General features: G+C 43.1%; 1 protein-coding gene across 2 annotated transcripts in view; it reads right to left on the reverse strand.

The window, feature by feature from the left end:
• The window catches only part of BCHE (butyrylcholinesterase), a 45513-nt gene that overhangs the window by 16810 nt on the left and 7576 nt on the right, over nt 1–21127 (reverse strand). The window contains exons 1-2 of one of the 2 annotated variants that reach the window (XM_057385843.1): nt 10784–10890; nt 6190–7711 (exon numbers count right to left, since the gene is read on the reverse strand). In XM_057385843.1, the coding sequence (XP_057241826.1) occupies nt 6190–7706 (1517 nt within the window). In that variant the 5' untranslated portion in view covers nt 7707–7711; nt 10784–10890. Of the gene's footprint in view, nt 1–6189; nt 7712–10783; nt 10891–21127 lie in introns of those variants that run through there. The other variant, XM_057385842.1, reaches the window with a different exon arrangement.

A 21127-nucleotide genomic window follows, 5' to 3' on the forward strand; every position in this document is an offset into this window, starting at 1 on the left:
TTCACTTTGCTCACTCCCAGGCCTGTGAATCACTGCTGATGATTTTGACCCCTCAGCCTTTGACAAATGAATTCGAGCTCACCGTGCTCCATAAAGCATCACCAGTGTTCCCTTCCAGCCAAACTCTGCATTTCAGCTTTGGGTTTTAGTTTGATTTTCACTCGATTCCTACAATATTTGGACATTTCTTTAATAGATGTTCTCGTCTGCTGTTTGACAATAAAGGTTTGACTCATCTGTTGGAGGGAGTAAAATCTGCCTGGACAGAATCACATTTGCTGCCTGGAAAGTAATGAGACATCCCATAATTTACAATATTTCCAATAGTAATAAACCAATCTCAACTATTTGTATCCAGATCTATTTTCAAAAGGCATCTGAATCAAATACTCCTGTTTTCAATTTTGTAATTCACTGAGAGCTTGTCAGCTTGCAAGCTGCAGAGGGAGAGATGCCTGCCAAGGTGAGAGGCTCTGGTTACTGATATTTTCCATGATCCACTATTTCCTAATAGTWTGCTAAAAAGGTGTTTCCATTACTGTTTCTGAATATAACAATGGATACAGACCCTGGTGAAGATGATAAGTCACTTTTAAGAACCCAAAAATGAAGGTGGAGAAATAGGAGTAAAGTTTCTTACAATTTGACCTTTTTTCTTTTGTTTTTTTGTTCATGATTATAATTTGCAAAATTTTTTCATGGTTCAGGAATTACTCAAAGAAAGAGAGTGATTGTGAGAATAAATGTGCCTTTTGGGGTCAAAGTGAAAGCTTTAATTTTCTCTAACATGGGAAGGAAAGACTTTCTATATACTTTTTCGTATTTTAGGGAACCTCTTGTGCTTCGTTGATACTCCTTTTTTTCATCCGAAATCTTTTCTTTTGGATTCTTGACCTGATCAGGGTCTAGTTAAGATGTAAAATGAAATTTTTTAGATGAATGTGAGACATGAGGAGCAGCAGCCTCRGGAAAAGGCTCCTCTTGGCCCCCCTGAGCTCTGGCTCTGGTGCATTGGAAGACCCTGTGAGGATCAGAGCGGCTCCAACCCAAAAACTTCCCTCTATCCCTGTAAACACGAGCAAACCTCTGGCAGAAATACWGCCCACAGTAAATTCCTTACCCTGGAAATGGCTTAGTGGGACATAAAACTTCCAACTTCCTGAAGTACAAGGAAATTAAAAGTGGTTGGAGTTTTTTATTTTTATTTTTTCCCACTCCATCCAGTCCTCCCCGTACCCTGAGTATATAGGTACCCAGTTCAAGTGCTGCCTGGACTCTATACGAGGCTGTTGGTTTTGTTCTTGCTGCTCTCAAAGCACTCTCCATAAACAGGTTGTGATAAGTTGGTAACAAAAGCGCTGGAATTTATTACGTGTCTGCCCGTGGAACATCAGGGAAAGGCAATAATAACCAGACAAAGTGCTTCACAGCTTTAGTGGGACAATCAAAGCCTCACAAATTCCCCTAAAACATAGGAGGGAATATTTCAAAGGCTTCACTTTATAGAAAAAGCTGCAAAGATTTGTTTCAGCAGTTGTAAAACTGGCAGGGAGACAAGTTTTGCCCGTTTCCTTTTATCCGAAACATTTTTCACAAAGCCTTAAAAAATATTCTTTTCGTGTGCTCCGTTCTATTCTTGCTGGAGTTTCCAGCTCATCTGCTTTGTCTGTCTCTTGTCACTTTGCATCACTCTTGACTAAAAAATGCAGGTACAAATCGCATGGATGAAGGAACAGAAAAGGCACCCAAGGATTTGGGATGCTCTCTCATTTTTCAGGATAAATAAAATTTATTCCATTTATTTTTGCTTCCCAGGAGTAGGAGAACATCCCGGAGCTTGGGGTTGGTAGGAGCTGTTGGTGTCACCTGCCTGCTTTCAAAAGGTTCCTGAAGAATAATGGAAGTGTGGCAGGGAAATGGACTCTAAGAATGTTTAAGAAGAGAAATTTAGATTATTTCACTGTGGATGTAGCTTAAAATCAAGTGTGCTGGAGAGAATTCAGGAGAAAGCCACTGAAAACTAATAATATTGTTAAAATAAACATTGTTTTCACACAAAAATAATCATACTGTGCCTGATCCAGCACTTTTCATGACACCACACRATGGTTTCCTGCTGAATCCAATCTGATCACATCTCTTGGTCCAACTGTGATGATCTCTGGTGTTTTATCAAATGATTTTGAAGCTATGAATTGATATTCAACTCTCAATATTCTTAAATGCAAGAATAAGCTGAGGACTCCCTAGTTCAAGGTGAAAGGAGAAGTTTAAACTCAAAGTGTAAATTGAGAACATCAATTCTGGAATCTGTTCTTTCCTTAACCCAAATATTTTATTAAGTTTGATTTATTCAGACAGCAGGAGTAATAAGTCTCTTTCTTCCCTTGCTGGTAGAATGGGGATTTTTCAGGGTATGATGAAAATATTGCTCTTTCAAGGCTCAAATACATGCAAAAAAAAAAGGGGAAAAAATTTATGAAATAGCTTAAAAGAAGCAGGAATGGCTGGAATGGCTGGAATGCCTGGTCAAATCTACTTGATACCCAAATTTAGTTATTAAAAAAGATCATTTGAGCAGGATCTTCACCGACTGGGTAAATCTGTGGCAGATTCCTAAAAATGACATTATTCCCTGGGATCCAGAAGAGGGATTTGGAGTGTAACAGCAGCRCCCAGCTCTGAGGCTCACAGGAGAAATGTCTGCTCCTGTCTCCCACTGAATCCTCCATATCTCCATTCCCTGTTTAAATCCAAAAATAGAAATTCTTCACACCTGTAATTTTCCAGGAACAATGGTCAGTTATCACCGATGTTTATTTTTATCCAGGATGTGAAATAGGAAGTGCTCAGAGATTTGKAAAATGGCATCCAGTCCTGCTGGGGGTGGTGGAGGACTGGGAAACCTCTGGGCTAGGTGGCAATGCCCTTTTAATTCCTGAGAAATGCAGAAATCGGGGATTTCTTGGGACTGACACTCTTGGGATGCTTTGAAGGAATCATTTCTTTTTCTGTCCCTGACTTCTTTCCTTTGTCCTTATGTGACCTTAGGGATTTCTCACAAATTTTCATGCTTTGACCCTTCTGATTCTCTGCCCCATCCATCTTTGGGGGCAGAGGGCACAGCTTTGTGGGGTTTATGTGCTGATTTGGGTTCAACCATGACAGAAACAGAAAATGCTCTTTCAACCACGACAAAAACAGAAAATGCTCCTAAGTGCATATTTTTAACTTTTCCTATCAGCATTTTTATTCTTCACACCAGAATAAAACCCAGAGCCCACTAAGGTCAAAGWTTGGGATTGAAGTCCCCTCATGAGAAGCAGCTCTGAGACCTCTCAGTCCCTCCCAGACAGAAAACACCAGGAAAAACACGATTTCTTCCATTTTTGTTGACTCTGCTTCATCTCCTTTCCTCTGCAGGCTGCTCTCCCCTCCCTGGTGCTTTTGTACTCCTGCACATTAGAATATTAGGTCAAACGCCCTCACTAAAAACGGTGCTGTACAATATTTCTCATTTTTGCTTGMTTTTCTCTTCATCTGCTGGAGGCATCGATGGGAATTTTCCCCTCAGAGGTTTGCCCTTTGATCATGCCAGAGTTTCCTATAAACATTATGTCAAAACAGGGCTTCCCCAGTTCTTTGTAAATGTTCACTGCGCTCAAATGTGCCAGGAAAAAAAAAAAAAAGATCACAAATTAATATTGGAATTATTAGGAATTTTTTATTGCTTCCCCACTCCTTGCACACTCTGAATAATGGGATGCAGAGCTTGAKGTGTCCCTGCTCTGGAGAGTGAGGAAAGGGTCACGTGGAGGGTTAATCCTGAGCTTTTTTAATAAATAAATTGCAGGATTGTATTGTTTATCCCAAGAGTGGTTTGGATCCTCGTGCTGGAAGCAGAGGGAGGAATTATTTGCTGTTTGCTGTGGAAACCACTTGAAATTGGATCTGTGGGGTAATCTAATTATAGTGTGAATGATGATCAGAGTAGGTGACAGGACTGCTTTCCACAAACTCAAACCTGAATGTACCTTATGCTGCCTAATTTTAGGAGCTCCAGGAACAGTGTTTTGCAGAGCAGGTTATTGAGATTTATATATCTACACACATAAAAGTTATGTACATGAAAATTAAATATATACAGAATGCAGTGGAAACCACTAGTTCAAAGAAATGTAAATATTGCTCTGCAAAATCAAATATAGACCTGAGTTTCGCTTTTTCCCCTCAAAATAGAGTACAGCTATTGGTGTAGCTGTTTTCTGAGCTTTAATATGCTCATCTCTTGTGGTAAAAGAAATATTATAATGTTGAGAATATAAAGGGGATTGGAGTTGTTAAGGTAATTAATCCACCTACAGATCACGACAATCAATCAATCAATCAATCAATCAATCAATCAATCAATCAATCACACCTATTGATAGTAAATCTGTTAAAAAAGGGATAAAAAAATAGCTGTGAGTTCAGCATGGAGGGAGAGGTGAAGGGACAAGACAAGGCTGGGGGGTGGCAGCCACCAAATTTGGGGTGTCCCGGAGCTGGAGAGAGCCCAAGAAGGGGGGAACACAGATTTGGGGTGGGTGGTGGAGCCCTTGGAACACAGAAACTCCCAGATAACACCCCAAAGAACAAACAGCGCTGTCCTGGGATGGATAAACAGGGAACATCAGGTTGAACTGGAAGGGGGAGATGACACCTGGAATTACAGCTCCTTAGGGATCAGTGTTTAATTCTGACAGGGAAAGCTCCAACAAGGTGTGGATGAATCACAGGTTGAGATGTGGAGAATTATTATCCAAGAAAAAGMACATTAGTGAAAGGCTCAAGGGTATGACCTGGTTTGTTTAACAAACGATCTTTAAAAAAAAGGACTAAAAATTATTTTAATACATCCTTTGTAATCAATCTCTATATGGACCAAAAATAATAATATGAATCTTCCAAACTGTCAAAATATAATACCAGGAAAATGTGGAGGAAGAATAGGCAAATTCAGCCTAGAAACAATGCTTACTTTTATAATGTAATCTTTTAAGTGGAATTAATATTTAAAACAACCTAACCATGTTTGTTCTGGATTTTTAATCAGTGGAAACATTTTTATGAGTGGAAACATTTCAATCCTACCTGTGTTTTGTGTTATGTACAAGGCTGAGTGGACTAAATGAGCACAGCAGTCCCCTCTAATCTATTAAAAAATTAATTAGATCCTGTTCCAGTGTTGATTTCAGCMCTTACAAATCTATATATCCAAACAAATCAAACAAAAGGCCCACCTTGGAAACAGAATTAATGCAGGATTTTAACATTCAAATTAAAGAAATGTTTTTAGAGTGCAAATTAACCGTTAGGTGGTGTGTTCTCCAAGGCCCAGACTTTTGTATATATAATTTTCTCAGGAGAGAGCAAAACCCAAGCTTCTGGAAACCCTTCCCACCAGGCTTGGGGCTAAACCACGACTGTGGCTGGGGCTGTGCTTGTCCCTGCTCTGAAATGTTTTAATTTCCARCAGAGCATCACACTGAGAGCCCCCAGCCCTGCAGAGAGGAGCAAGGGCTGCCTCACTTCTCCTGAYTCCTTCTGGAGAGGGGTTGGATTTCATCCATTCCAAACACCCAAATGAAATATTCTGATTTGCTCCTTCTGCAGGCTGGGCCACATTTCACTTCAAGATGAGTGGACTGGAATTGGTCATGGTTTTGTCATGAGTTAGCACACAAGGGAGGAGAGGCTTTTGGAGATGCATGTCCTGAAATCCCAATCCCTTCACCACATGAACATAACACACCTCCACCTTACACACCAAATTACATCCTCAAGGAAATCGGGCTTTTTCCTCCTACTTAGACTGCTGGAAGTCTTTTCTAGCATTTGAAATATTTTGTTTCTAACACTTGAAACCATTACCTGCCTTTGTAACAACCGCTGCCATGGCAAAGAATGGTTTGTATTTGTTTTTATGGGCGGATAAACATTGTTTCCTTAAGCTTGTCCAATAGAGGGAACAACACATCAACGGTTTATTTTATGAAAACAGTGCTTTTGTCAGAACTGAAACAGGAATTCTGGATAACTGAACAATTAATCTGCTTCCAGTCAGGCTCCAAAGCAGCGCTGAAACCGTCAAGTTTTTTCCCCTGGTGAAACAACATCCAACCAAGCAAACTTGCAGGATAAACTTACCCCGTTTTGGCAAAAGTGGCCCAGTATCTCATCATGGAGCGGCTCAGGAGCTCCTCAGATTTGGTGTAATTCACCCTCCTCTCCAGGGGCAGCCCGAACACAAACTCAATCTCGTAGCCGTGCATGACCCCCATCCACTCGGGCCAGGGCAGCTTGGAGGAGCGATGCTCAAAGAAATAAAAGAACACGTGGTGGCCCAGCTGGGCGAAGCTGGTGCTGAACTCCATCACGGGACAGATGATGTTGTAGTCCCCGATAACGTCGTCGATGGCGTCCCGGTAGTGCTCCGGCTTYTCCACGTTTTCCCAGTCCGTGTAGTGAAAGACGATCGACTCTATGGCCAGTTTGCTCGCTTGTGGGAAGGCMAGAGCCAAACCTGCTTCAAACTGGGTTTTATTGATCAAGCCATCGCTATCCTTGTCAAGGCCAGGCACTCCATATGCCAGAAATGATGACCCTTCATCTTTATTAACACCCACCAGGATCTGGGTTTGCTTGAAAAGGCCGTTCTCAATCAACACTTCTGGCATGTCCGTCAGAAAATCRCCATCCACGCTTGGACAGAAATAGACTTGTAGAAGAGAGCCATATGGAACAGTAAATATTTCATTTTCCAGTATTTCCTTGGGGTCCTTGCCTTGGAGGCAGAGAATGAGCTCGGACTCGTTGYTGGTGGGACACTGGAGCTGTTTGGCCAAAGCCACCGCTCTGATCCTGGCCTCAGCAGCTGTAATTGCAGCCCAGGGGGCATTTGCAGAGCCACTCTGCAGGATGGCCCTGGTGAACAAAGGGTGGCTGTTCGGAGACAGGAGGTGGTAGGTGACAGAGGCCGAGCCAGCGCTCTCTCCAAACAGAGTGACGCTTTTGGGATTGCCTCCAAAGGCTGCTATGTTCTCCTGGACCCACTGGAGTGCCAGCCTTTGATCAAACAAACCCGCATTTCCAGGAGCTTTCTGGTTTCCTGGCAAGGACAGAAATCCCAAWGCACCAGTCCTGTAATTCATGGAAACCACAACCACTCTTTCCACCCTGGCCAGGAACTTCCCATCGTAGACAGGCAGGGAAGAGGACCCCGACTCAAAGCCACCACCATAAATCCACACCATGACAGTGGCGTTTTTGGGTTTGGGAGAGGGAACCCATACATTCAGGTACAAGCAGTCTTCACTCAGGTTGGTTTTTGGGTTCCACATCTCCGCCCCAGCAAAGCCTGGGTAAGTTGTGTCTATGGGCTGGAAACAGCAGTTGGCGTGTCTGGTGGCATCCCAAACATCTGACCAYTGCTCCCGGGGTTCTGGCTTTTGGAATCGCAGCCTCCCAATGGGGGGCTGTCCATAGGGGATTCCAAGGAAAGCTGTGACCGTGCCCCCCAGCACCTGCATGTTTGTCCCTCTGACTTTGCCACTCTTGGTTGCAATGATGTTCTCTTCRGGCACCACCTTCCTGATGAGCATGGACAGGAGGATAAATCCCATCAGAAATCCGGTGGARAGGCTTGAACTGTTTGTCCAAATCATGATTCCTGAAATACAATAATAAAAATTTATTCAGTATTAATATTACAATATATTAGTACCAAAATGTTTTATTAAATAACGTAGGTCATGCCAGGGGGCATTGAAAAGAAGATGGTGCTGCTGCACAAAGCATAGGCATTTTTAACTAGAAGTTCTTTTGGGGATTTGTGTTGCAAAGACTGTGTTCAGTGTTTATATTATTTATATTTATATTCATATTTATATTTAGTCAGTACTTCAGAAAAATTCTCTTGCTGAAAACTCTGGAACTCAGTGTAGGATGTTGAATTGAAGAAGCCAGACTGGGACAGATGAAATCACACAAGCAGGCTCTGACACTGCAGGTGATTTACCCACCGGCCAAAACCCAAATTAATAATTTCTTCTAAGATCTGGAGCACCTTAACCAATTTTACAACCAGCAGAGTCATACGAAGCAGTCATACTTCTACTATTTAAAATTAATACTAAAATGTTATAACATCAAGGATTTTTGAAGATGGTGTGTAATAATTTGAGTATCGTCTGCTTTCCTTCCTGAGAACTTTACAGAGATAATCAGTATTATCTTAAAGCTGTGGATATAAATGTTGACATATATCATGTTTAAGCACCCCAAAAAAATTTCAAATAAAACCTCAGCACCGTCCCCTTGAAACCAAAAAGTCACAAAACCACAATTTGCATAAAACCATTTCTGTGCTTTACGTATGTGAAAATGCTCAACAAAGCTCCCTTCTATTTTTTTTTTTTTGCTTGTTGCCCGTCCTGTCCCTTTAAACAGGCCATTCTTTGTTGGTGAGCAGCGCTTGTGTCCTTAAAAGGAACGAGGACAATTTCTCTGGAAAATACAGCTGCGGCCTAATTTGAGCTGCTCCTGCTTGTTTGCCTGTTCTTGGAAAGAAAATGCAGCGGGGGGAGAAGGGGAAGGTTTTGTGCAAAGGGGGTCCTAATTTTGAGACAGCATCAAAGGAGCAGCGAGGAATCTTCAGGGACAGTATTTTTAGCATTCATCTAAACAGAGAGAAAAGRGATACATTTTAGAAAACGTAAACATTTGATGCTCCGGTTGTTTTGTTAAAATAAAATAGATGAGGTGGCCAATGGGGGTGATAGAGCTGATCTCACACTCCACGCAGTCTCCAGCTTGGCTTGCACAAACCTGAGAGTGCCCAGTTTGAGAAATATCAGAGATGTGAGTGGTCAGCTCCCGGGGTCCAGCAGATCCCAGGGAGTTTGGGGCAGCACTTGGCAGGGGAAGGATCACTCTCAGCATTCTGTGGCTTTGAGCTGCCCTCCCTCTGTTCCAGGCACGGAAAAATGGAATATCCTGMATGRGAAGGGATCCACAGGGATCATCCAGYCCAGCTCCTGGCCCTGCACAGACCCCCCAACAATCCCACCCTGAGCACCTCTGGGAGCAGTGTCCAAACATTCCTGGAGCTCTGGGACTGTGACATTCCCTGGGGAGCCTGGGCAGTGTCCAGAACCCTCTGAGGGAAGAACCTTTCCTGAGATCCAACCCAAACCTAGACACAGACCAGAACAAGAACCTGCATTTACAGTTACCCCAGTTTGCTAAAACACTCAAGCCTAAACCTCACCGTGTTTCATAAAACTGGGCATAATTCACCCAGTTTGCTGAATATTTYCAGCCTGCTAAACCAGTGCACATCTTTCTCATTTGGGATTATGYTATTTTTTAATACATCATAATTCATTTTAAAACTTTCTCATGAAGGTTGAGGACAGGCCATGGAAGGAGAGGTGACAGAGTAATTTGGTTTGCTCTGCAAATCTGCACTTACAAATTCATCAGTGTTGAGCATCCCCCCAGGGTTCTCTCAGCCCCTCTGCAAAACCAGACCCAAGATCCTGAAAAGCCACCAGAGCTGGGAGAAGGATAATGATGGAGGAGGATTGGAGAAGGGTGAAGGAGGGATCCAGTTAGGTATTGGAGCACCCAAAACCACTGTGAGATGCGAGAAATTGTTTCTCTTAATCTGTTGTTGATCTGACACTGAAKTTGTGAAGGAAAATCAGGACCAAACCACAAAAACAAGCTGGAACTAAGAAGATAGTTCAAATATTGTCATTATGAAGAGAAAATGACACTAAGGAAAGCAACTTAATTAAAATAGCCAAAACTTTTTTCTACCTAAATAGTAATTAAAAATAATTCTCCCCCTGCACTTTCCTGTTAATTAAAAAGGGATGGGATGGGAGGAAAACACTGTAGCATTGCAAAACATAAAGGCAGAAGTTTTAGGCAATAATATTAGTGAGGAAAAAACAAACAACAACAAAAAAGTTCAGTCCTGTACCTTTTAAATTAGCCCTGGCATTTCAAAGAAAAAGTTAGAAATAGATCAAGCTTGAAAAACACAGAAGTTTTGCGCTGCTGAATGAGAAGACTCATCTACTCTCAGGTCACTCTGCTAATATTAACAAAAGCAGCAAGTGACACAGGATTATTAYTACACCTTGAATGCCTGGCAAATATTACATTTAATAAGGTTTTTAATGCYGCTTTAAACCAAACTCAGCAACGTGAAGCACATCGAGCAAAACAAACATTACTTGATTATTACAATGAGAGTATAAAAGGGTCAGAAGATTACTTTAGCTCATCAACGCTCACCCAGAATTATATCACGAAGGGTATTTGCATATTTTAAAAAGCTGCTGCTGTAGTAGTTCCCCCAGAGAAAGTTGAACAGACTCCACTCTTGCATTCTTAYTCAGCAAGGGAACGCTATTTATTTCCACGCTATTTCCTCCCCCTTGCAAATCCTTACCCAGCCAAAAAAAAAAAATCTATATACCAGGCTATACAATCACTATTTAAATAGGAGAGATGGCTGAATTAATAAGTGATTTCTAATTTGCTTAGCCCAGAATCCCTTGAATAATGCCAGGTTCTGGCACACACGCTGCTCGCTGGTTCCATTTGCAGAGCAGAGAGAGCAACAAATGGGCAGAGCAGARCGCTCCCAGAGATCCCAATCCCCGCGCAAATCAGACTGAGCTGGGAATTATCCTGGCAGGCAGAGACGCGAGAAGAGAGAATCACTTACCCCGCTCCTGTTACAAGAGCTACAAAGTTTTTAAGCGCCGGGATGCGGGGACGCGCCGGGGGAAGCGCAGCGGTGCCGCCGCCGCTCTGAGCCCGACAATTGGCCGGGGCTGACATTATAATCGAGCCCTTCTGACATGGAGCTCGCGAGAGTTGGCAGCAGCCGCTCCATCCGCCGGCAGCCTCTGCCTCCCATCCCGCATCTGCTCCCGGAGCAGCGGGATCGCGGGGGGAACGCTCCAGGACAGCCCGGGATGGGCAAAGCCGGGCACGGAGCTGGGGGAGCGCAGGGATGCGTTCTGTGCCCGGGACACCTGTTTTATGGGAATAAATACAAATGCGAATATAATAAATCAAACCTCTCTTTCGCCTTGCTCAGAGCACTCTCTCACCTGTAGTTTTTTTGCTTTTTTTTTTCTCACCGGAAGGGAAGTGTTTGTTTGTGGTTTTAGACCCGTGGCAGATGGAACAGGAGCTCGCCCTGCCCAGCCAGGCCACCGCAGGTCCCCTCTGATGGTGGCGTTAAAAATGGGACCCTTGGGGTGTCACAGCCTCTCTTTCCTTGGGCCTCAAACAGGAAATGGCTCGTGGTGCTCAGCATACCCGATATCCTCCTTTTTCTCCTTTCTCCAGAGCGTTGCTCCCACCATAATTCCACGGGAGGTGCAAAGCCAGGCTGAACCACAGCTCAGCGCTGCAGCACAACATTAAAATCCAAATATTCTGCAAGRTACAAATGGAGCTAGAGGGGTGGAGAAGAGAAATAAATTCCCTACACTGCCTGTACAAAATATCTTCTCAAATCCACTTCCCCGAGACATCCCATGGAACCAGAAGGTCATCCCCTGGAGCTGGGACTGCTGGCCCCAGCAGCATCTGCTGTCTAGTTCTGATCTAAAAAAACCCCAATTTTTCCACAATTTAAACTTTTTTTCCACTGCCCACCTTTGCTTCCCCGTTTAGAACCGAACACAATTACTTCCCCTGTTTAATAATCAAACTGCAGCTCCGTTTCAATTACACAAAAGCAATATTTGGCAATGCATGGAACAGGAATAAAACAGAAATAAAAAGTTAGGGATGAAGTTTATGGACCTTAATATAGAGATTACAAGTGTTTTTTTGTTTTTTTTTTTTTTCAAAGCCAGCCATGGGAATTAGTGTTTTAACAGAGGAAAGTTCAAGAAGGCCGGGTCATTTCATTTCTCCTGGTAATTTTACAGTGTCCTTTAGGATCAGACACTCCATAGGTATCTTGCATGGATATGTTCACTGGAGAGAATATGTCCCACTCCAAACCTAAACCACCATGGCAGGGGGCTGGAACTGGCTAATTTTTAATATCCTTTCAGCCCAGGCCATTTGAGGATTCTGTGATAAATCCCTAAACTTTCAGCACAGAACTGTCCAATACTGTGTCTRGTTGGGATTTCAGAACTCTTAAACAAGATTGTTAACTCAGCAATGTAATAGAAATACTTAATAATAAAACAGGATTCATTCAGAATTATTTCTGGTGACAGCTCTTGCTGATCAAAACTTTTCAAGGACAGTTTCCTGCAGGAAATGCTAAATCGTGCTCTTCAAATAAGGGAATTTTCTGTGTTTCAGCATTCGCTGTCTTTGTGTGCTGCCTCCTCACCCCATTTGGGGACGTGGCTGGGCCACACACGCTTCCTTCATTTCTGTGACATCAGAGGGATGAATCACCAACCCCAAATCTCGTTAGAGGCCGATTCAAAGCGAGGTATTTCAGACGCTGGTGATGACGCTTGTGCTCTCAACTCTCTTCACCTTGAGCAGCAGAGAAGCAGCAGGAGATTCAAACCCTAAAAATGCTGCTTTTGGCTTCATCTGTTTGCAAGCAATGTTGGTGTTTTCCTGCATTTGCTGTCAGGGTTGTGGCTTCCCCTCGTGCTCCGAGGCACTGCTTCASTAAATGCAAAATGTGGAGCCTTTCTGACAAGGTGACCCCAGGAAAAGMGAATCCACTGTCTCAGGCTGTTCCCAAGGCACCAGGAAATTCCGAGTTCAGCCTTGGGGTTACCTGGATGTCATCTGGGAAAAGCTGTTATGCTGTCAGACCTCTCCCCTATTATCCTCCAGCCTCATGTTAGACCATTATGCTGTACTTTTGGAGAAAACTAAGCCTGTTTCTATATTTTTTTTTCCTTTTAATTAAAAAAATTAACATATAAATTAAAGTTTTGCAACTGTGTGCCGTGAGARGAAACACTTCTTTTAGTTATTACTTAGCCTGCTAAAAATACCTGTGCGAAAATTAGAGATTAACTACATTTAATGTCCTCAGTAATTGTGTGGAGAGTCATTTTCTCAGAGATCCTATGGGAGAGTGAAAGAAAAGGAGATGTAAACCAGTGGGTGAAATATATATATATGAAGGTGTATATATATATATTATAAATATATTTCATATACAATATACAACATAAAAAATAAATTTGTATAAATACTATGAAACATTGATATAAATATATATATATATATATTTGTGTATATATATAAAGTATTGCACACCTATATACATTTGTTATTGTTATTTCTATTTTTACTTAAAAAAAAAAATCCATCTATCTTTACATGAGGTCATGTCATTTTTAAAATTCAGGGAAAGGTTCTTAAAAATCACCACAAAATATAAAAAGTGGCTTTTCGTTATTTCATGTGTACACGTGGAATCAATGTCACATTGACACAGGGATTTTGATASAAGAAATGCCCAAGTGTCTGAAGAAATGAGAGCAAAGTTCAGCWCAAGGGAAGGTTGATATTGAKTAGGCTAMGAAGCTTAGRGAGCAATAGGTATTATACATAAAAMCCATAAACTTWTATGGAAATACATTAAAATGTGTGTTATGAAAATATTGTTTTCTGTTATGATTTAGTTCATGATTAAACTGCCTTTCAGGATGTTACTGAAGTGTTGTTAATGTCCTAAGTCACACACATTCCATGTTATCACAGCATCATGGAATCATGGATGGTTTGGGTTGGGAAGGACCTCAAAGCCCGTCCAGTGCCACCCCTGCCATGGCAGGGACACCTCCCACTGTCCCAGGCTGCTCCAGCCCCAATGTCCAGCCTGGCCTTGGGCACTGCCAGGGATCCAGGGGCAGCCACAGCTGCTCTGAGCACCCTGTGCCAGGGCCTCCCACCTTCACAGGAAACAATTCCTGCCCAATATCCGATCTAAACCTCCTCTCTCTCTGATGCCAACCCCCCCTTGTCCTTGTCACTCCACTTGTCACTTGTCACTCCATGCTCTGGTAAATTCTCTCTTTTCATTTATCTCCAGGACTTAACAGAACTCAGAAATCTTTGAGAGATCAAAATGTTTGGAAGACTACATATCCCAGATGTTCCTAGCAAAAAACACGAGCCTCTTTTCCGATGTCTCCCCAGAGCTGAACATGGAAAGTCCTGTTCACCAGATTTGGTGCTGTCCTTCCAAACCATCTACAGCTCAGAAACAGCTCCAGGGTTCCTGCCAGGATAACTGGGCTGAAAATCTCTGCAAGTGTCACCTCAAAGTAAAGGACATCACACCCCAAACGTGGGCACGGCTGAGGGAATATTTACATATTTATAGTACGTAAAAGTAGGAAACATCCTTATTTTTTTTAATGCCTGAGAGGGAAATCAAACAGCAAATTATAGCTAAACTATATTTGATGTCATTTGTGTGAAGATGTGGAGAGGCTGCTTTAAACTCCAGCCTTGTCAAACTCCCCTGGGAGGGCTCAGCTCTCTCTCTGATCCCTGGCTGGGTTTTCATGCTGAGCATCTGCGTGACCTTGGCTCCAAGCTCTGAGCAAAGCACCACGTTGTGAGAAAAAGCTGCGAGGGAAACAAGGAAACTCGAGCTGAACGAGCTTCGAGAGGTGAAACTGCAGGCAGGGGGAAGATTGCTGAGAAGGGGACAGTTAGCAGCTCAAGGACTCACAGGGAAACACATCAAAGCTGCACGCTGGGAAATTTTCAGGTAAAAAAAAAACMCACAGAAGATGGGAGCTCAGCAGCCGCAGGGAGGAATTACTGCTGCTCAGCTCTGGGGCTTGCAGCCACGTTATTCTGCTGTGAATATTAGGAAATAAATCATTGCCTTGTCCTTCCAGCATATCCTGCTTGCAGAGCATCTTTTTGTGCCCAGACACGGGTCACACCACCCAAACCTTTCTCTATTTCTTTTTCTAAATCTCACCCCTGTTACGAGGCTGCCCGCCTGTTTATCCATGAATATAAACCAGAGACATCCCAAATAAATTCTTCAGGGCTGAAGGTGATTGTAGCTGAAGGTGAGCTGATGCTCAAACCCATCCAAAATTCTGCTGTTACTCTGCTTATTCCAAGAGGCCTCGCCCCAGAGGGGCTTCCAGGATCAGCAGAAGTTCCCAACAACAGGTTTGAAGGGTAATTTGATAATATCAGGAAAGTTGCTTTAGATACTCACTATGAAAATGGGTTCCAATTTATTAAGTATACAGAAGACATTAACACTCATGTAAGCCATTAAACATGATTATATTTTCCCCTTATTGGTTCAATTATGATCTGCTGTACCTTTTTCCTTATTACTCTAATTATAGATTGGTATAATCTCCTCTTTATTAGCACAGTTATGGTCTGTACTTGTATAAACGTCATGGAGAAATCAGCCACTGAGAAAATGCAGCCAGTGAAAAGATAAATGTATTACTATTATTATTGTTGTTATTATTATTATTATTATTATTATTATTTTATTTTGAATGTTCACATATTCTTAATTCCTTGTGGCATTACCTAATTCCCTATTTCATTTCATACAGGGATCAGGTTCAATAAAGAAAATAAAACATGATTAATGTGTACTCAATATGACTTGCACACMATTATTACAGCCTGGTGTTTAGCTTGTAAGAAAAAAAAAATTAAGTTGGGTTTTACAGATTTCTGCAGACAATTAATTGAYTGTATAACTGTATATTCTGCGTTTTTCCATTTCTGTTTCCTGTGGGTAGTAACTAAGAAATTAAGGAATTTTGTAATTACATTACCAAAAATATTCCAGAGCCATTTTTTCCTTTATGTTCTCTAATTCTCAGCAGATTTGATTGCTTTGCCTTCTTTATTTCATGAAAGAAATACAATTTTGGGTTTAACAGATGACCCTGGAAGAGGCTGTGGTTATTTTGGTGCCAGTGGGGCACTACATGCTGACCTCTACCAAAGGGTTTTGCCCAGATCCCATTAAGAATTGGACTTGGGAAAGCTTATTCCCAGAAGACAAACAAAGTTCCCAAGCTGAGTGACTTTTCAACAGAAGGTCCCTCCGTCCTCTGGATGTGCAAATGTCGTGTAAGCACGAAAATCTCTCTCTAAACATCTGGGCAAATTTTGTGGGAAGACACCACGAAGGGTGAGGAGCAGATAATCCATCATGGGGCCATCTGCTTGAACAACAGCCTTGTCAGAAYAGGTGGCTTCCTGCTGAAATCCAGCAGGCTCCCCCAGCTCTTGCTGTATGTTTATCTATGAAGTACATAACATTAAGTGAAAGGTAAGATGATGTGCAAAATACCATGCTYGATGTGGATTTTGAGGGTACGAGTCAAAGTGTTGAGACCATATTGATTGCAAACCTTAACCATGCCGAACTGTTAGGCAGTATTATGTTATAAAAGAGTTAGAATTACTCTTCATCAGTAATCTTCATTAGWTTAATGGCAGTACATTCTGCTCATGATTATCCTGCCCGATGCAGATCCCTGATGGATTCATGCACCCCACAAACTTYTCTTTCCTTCCTCCCACTTTTCTTTGCGTGATGGAAATCGTACAAGCCTGAAGCAACACCAGCTTTTCCAATCCCTTTCCCTTTATCATGTCAGAGAATCTGAGTGTTAAAAGCAATCCATAAATGCATTTTTTCTTAACAGAAGTTGCAGGAGGCTGGAACGGGAAAGGAAAACTTCAGTGCAGTGCTGGAGAGCCTGGCAGAKCTCACGGACCTCGGCTGGGGAGAGGAGTTTGGCTGCAGGAATGTTCCAATTCTCTGCTCATTTTCTCCCTTTTGCCTGAAGGCAGGTTCAGTACAAAATGCATGAAGAGAGTCCAGGACCTGAAAGACTTTCTGTTTAAGTTGTCAGAGCGGGGAGCCTGGAAAATTGAAATATGTGCCCAAGATCATAAGAAAGACTGGATTGCATTCAGACACCCAGAACTTCAGGACAACACGATCCTTTTCGATTTGTTTTAAATAAATACCCCACTTTTATAGCTGCATTGTGCTAGCTTTTCTCTCAATATATCACTAAAAATAAGAAGTTTTTGATGGTAATCTTGAATAAAAGCAGCATTTCCATCCATTTTCCACAGTAAACAGAAGTCAGCCCATGGAATTCAGGGGTTGCATTTTCTAGAAGTCACTACAGGCAACAACCAGAAGATGTTTTGCAGAATATTCCAGGGCTCCTGAGCTGGCAGCCACCCCCAGGGGAAGGAAAACCACTCGGGATCAGCCCACCAGGAGCTGCCAGTGCTTCTTGTTGGAGCCACCAGCAGCTGTGAATCTCGTGTGCACAATCATCAGTCACAGTGAAAGCTGCAGTGAGGATTCGGGCTGGAAATGGATTCAGGAGGCACAGATGGAACCTCATGGCATCAACCCCTGAGCTTTCATTTGTGCCAAAGTAACAACTCCCTCCCACTGGAGAAAACCCCCAAGTGGGTGGGTGGGTGCTGCTGAGTTTCACAGGGATCACCTTCCCTGGCCTCTCCCGTGGGAACACAGCTTTGATAAAAACCAACCATGGCATCATTCAGGCTGCCAAAGACTGTCAGCCTAATTCCCAGAGCCCCTGGAGGAACAAAACAGGAGGGCGAGGACTTGCTCRGTGAAAGCATTCCAGTGATTTAAATTTCTGTGTTCACACAAAAAAACAAACCAAAACAAACAAAAAAATAGAGTAAATCGCATCACCAGCTGCTGAAAATACCATCAGGTTTGGAATGTCACACAAAGAAATGGAAGTGCCCGTGGGGTTGCCTTTCTGATTGAGCCCATTTGTGCCTCTATCACAAATGAGCTGCTCTCCCCACTAAAGGGCGTTTAGCAGTGTTTAGGGTTTAACCATGTGAAAAGGGAAAAGCAATTTGCTCACCCTCCTATGCTGCCTTTCCTCTCCTTCTCCTCCTCCCTTTATTCCACAAACCCCCCTCCCCAAATTTTAGTTGTTATTTGTGTTGCCAAAAAAACTGCAGTGATGTTCTTCCATGCAGTGTGAAATAATTCCTCTTGTAAATGTTAACAGCAGCCGTAAAACAGCAAAATAAAATAACACCGAGAACAGCAATCGATAAAAATATGTACAAAAATTAAGTATTGGTGCATGAAATAGGAAAAGGGCCTGAATCCGAGTGTTTTATAGAGAAACCTGGAAGCTATTCCAGAGATGGGCAAGGAGTAAAATTTATCAAATGTTGCTGGGATAATTATACCAGAACAGACAGGAAACAAGATGTTTGACCAAAGGGAATGTAAATTAATGGATCCAGCTCTTTTTGCACTTCCCAAATCACTGTCCCACTGGGTTTAGCTGATCCCAGCGTGTCCCCATGCACATGATTTTCAGTGACTGCTGAGACAGGCRTTTCCAGGATGGGTGCCTGGGCAGCAGAAATTTAGTTTGTGCTTGTGAGGAGCCATTCTAACTTTGATTTGTCTCAAGAATGGCTGTCAGAGGAATGTGAGGGGAGGGCTCCTCATGTGCCATTTGCAGGGGTTGAGCAGAAGCAGAAGGGAGAAGGTGCTGTTTCTGGGGACACTTGGCGTGGCACCCATTTCATGTCTCACACAGGGGAACAGCAAACACTTCACCCTGCAGAGACATTTCCCAAGGGGATGGTGAAAAGTCTTCATCGAGAAATAGCAGTGAAGGTTGTTCAGCTTCAATGGCCCCTGCCAGCAGGCAGAGCCTGGCAGGAACCAGGGACCATCAAAACCAACCCACCACCAACTTCTGGGACAGATTTTACCAGGCTTTTCCAGCGGGGGAGAGTTTTTTTGAGACTTGTTTCTGACCTGGTGACTTAGGAACTTTTGAGGTTTTTTTGAGACTTGTTCCTGACCTGGTGACTTAGGAACTTTTCAGGTTTTTTTGAGACTTGCTTTCTGACTTGGTGACTTAGGAACTTTTGAGGTTTTTTGAGACTTGTTTCTGACTTGGTGACTTAGGAACTTTTGAGGTTTTTTGAGCAGGGCAGCTTTTGAGACTGTGCTTTTTACTTCTGGGACATGCTGATGGAGTTGGCTCAGGGCACTGGCTGAGGCGGCTCACTCGCTGGCTCGCTCATTTCTTTGTTCGCTCCTTGCCCCAGCCCAAGCCTGCTTTTTGCCCTTTTTGCCCTGGTTCCAGCCCACCTTTAGTCTCTCTGYCCTCACTAACTCTCATATATCCACCATCCCTCTCTCTGGACTCTTGGCGGGTCGCCGGCTGACCCCGGGCCTCGTGTGCGGCCATGTCCCGGCCCAGCCTTCCCCTCACCCCGCCATCTCCTATCCCTGCTCTGTATGTCCCTGCCTGACACCTGCCTGTGTCACTGTGTCTGACCCTTCTCTGCCATCCTCACTGTGACCCTGTCCGGGCTGTGTCCCCCACTCACGGTGTGTCCGGCCACCGGTGGCCGTGGGGCCCGCACCTGTGGTGAGGTGGCCGGCAGCGTGCATGTCCTGCTGAACACCCTTAACTGAAAAAACCTTGCCATTTRTGAGAAATGGGGTCTGGTGGGAGCAGAAAGATGAGATCCATGCAGGGAAACCCACAAAGCAATGTTTGTCAGCGCATCCAGGGCGTCCCCACAGGATTCCGGGCAATAGGATTTGTGTGGGAATGTTTATGGGAAGCACTGAGGCATAGAGAGGTGTTTGCCTGGGACAGAAATGGGGTCTGGAGTTTCTGGGAGGAGCTGGAATTTCACCAGCAATGCAAACAGGAGCAGGAGAAGCCTTTCCAAAGGCACAGGAAGGGCTCTGGCACCGTCAGGGCACCGTAAGCCAGCYCTAACCCCATTATTAGCATTGTGTCCCTGTGACACCATGCCTGGAGAGTTTCTCCCTGGGACAGCTGCTGGACTGCATCATTTCAGAGCACAGGGTACAGCTATTAATGGCTTTTAATGTGATCCCCTAGATCCTGACAATACCTGCCCCTAGGCAGGCCTTAATCACGGATATTGATACYCTTAAACCATTAAGCAAAGACTCCAAATGCTTTTTAGTTCACAGGAAAATGATGAAATTTTATATTTGAGCATCCACAGATCCAGGGGCAGCTGGTGCTTCACCCTGACACTGAAAGAAACCTTAATTTCCATTCTTCAGTTATCCCCCTATTCCTGGGTTAATGACTGAGAGTTACAACCAGCTTTTCAAAAATACAACCAAAAAATATTGCCGCTCACTTCCCTGGCAGCCTGCTTGCATCACTTTAATTTAGGAAGCAAACCGTGTTACAACAACCACAGACATGTAAATGAGGCAAAAAATGGTGCTTGTTTTGTTGCTTTCCAAATTTAAGCTGACCTAAATAATTTAATACAAAATTTACAGCAGCGCGAACACAATTTGGAGGACAAATATGGGAACACAGTGAATTTGTACTACAGAATTTTTACTCCTCTGGGTAAAAGATGATTCACCATCTSTGTGTGCTGTGAATGCCGGTGCAGCTTTCAGTTTGGGGGCAAATACAGCACAAACCCTCTCCACGATCCCTCCATTCAGCACAGAAAAAAGGAAAGCTTGATTTTATCCCAGCATGAAAACTGGGATTATTCTCTGAGTGGGTGTTTTGACCCTCATTAGTGAAGAATTTGGTCTCTTCAAGTCCCTGGAAGGGGCTCACCCTTGGGTGGGTCTCTTCTCCCAGGTGAGAACTGACAGGAGCAGAGGGAGCAGCCTCAAACGGCTCCAGGGGACGTTTGAGCACATATTAGGGATGATTTCTTCATTTGAAGCATGAAAGGCAATGGAACTATTCTTGAAAATGTTCAAAAAAGTGTGGATGTGGCACTTGGTTTTTGTCCATGGTTGTGATCAGCTGTGGTAGAACTCAAACTGCATCCCACATSTGCCCCAGATGGATTCAGGAGTTGCATCCCCTCCCTGTGTTCAGCAGGATACAGGGAAAAGTTGTGAACAGCAGCACTTGGTCTTTGATAATTTTGTCCTCTAATTCATCACTCAAGTAAAAGAAGACAATTCTTTCTCTCTCTTTTTTTTTTTCCTTTTTTTTTTTTTTTTTTTTTTTTTTTTTTTTTTTTTTTTTTTTTTTTTTTTTTTTTT

The sequence above is a fragment of the Malurus melanocephalus genome, unplaced genomic scaffold (assembly GCF_030028575.1).
Source record: "Malurus melanocephalus ecotype Western Australia unplaced genomic scaffold, MMel_1.1 scaffold_879, whole genome shotgun sequence".
NCBI classification, from domain to species: Eukaryota; Metazoa; Chordata; class Aves; order Passeriformes; family Maluridae; genus Malurus; species Malurus melanocephalus.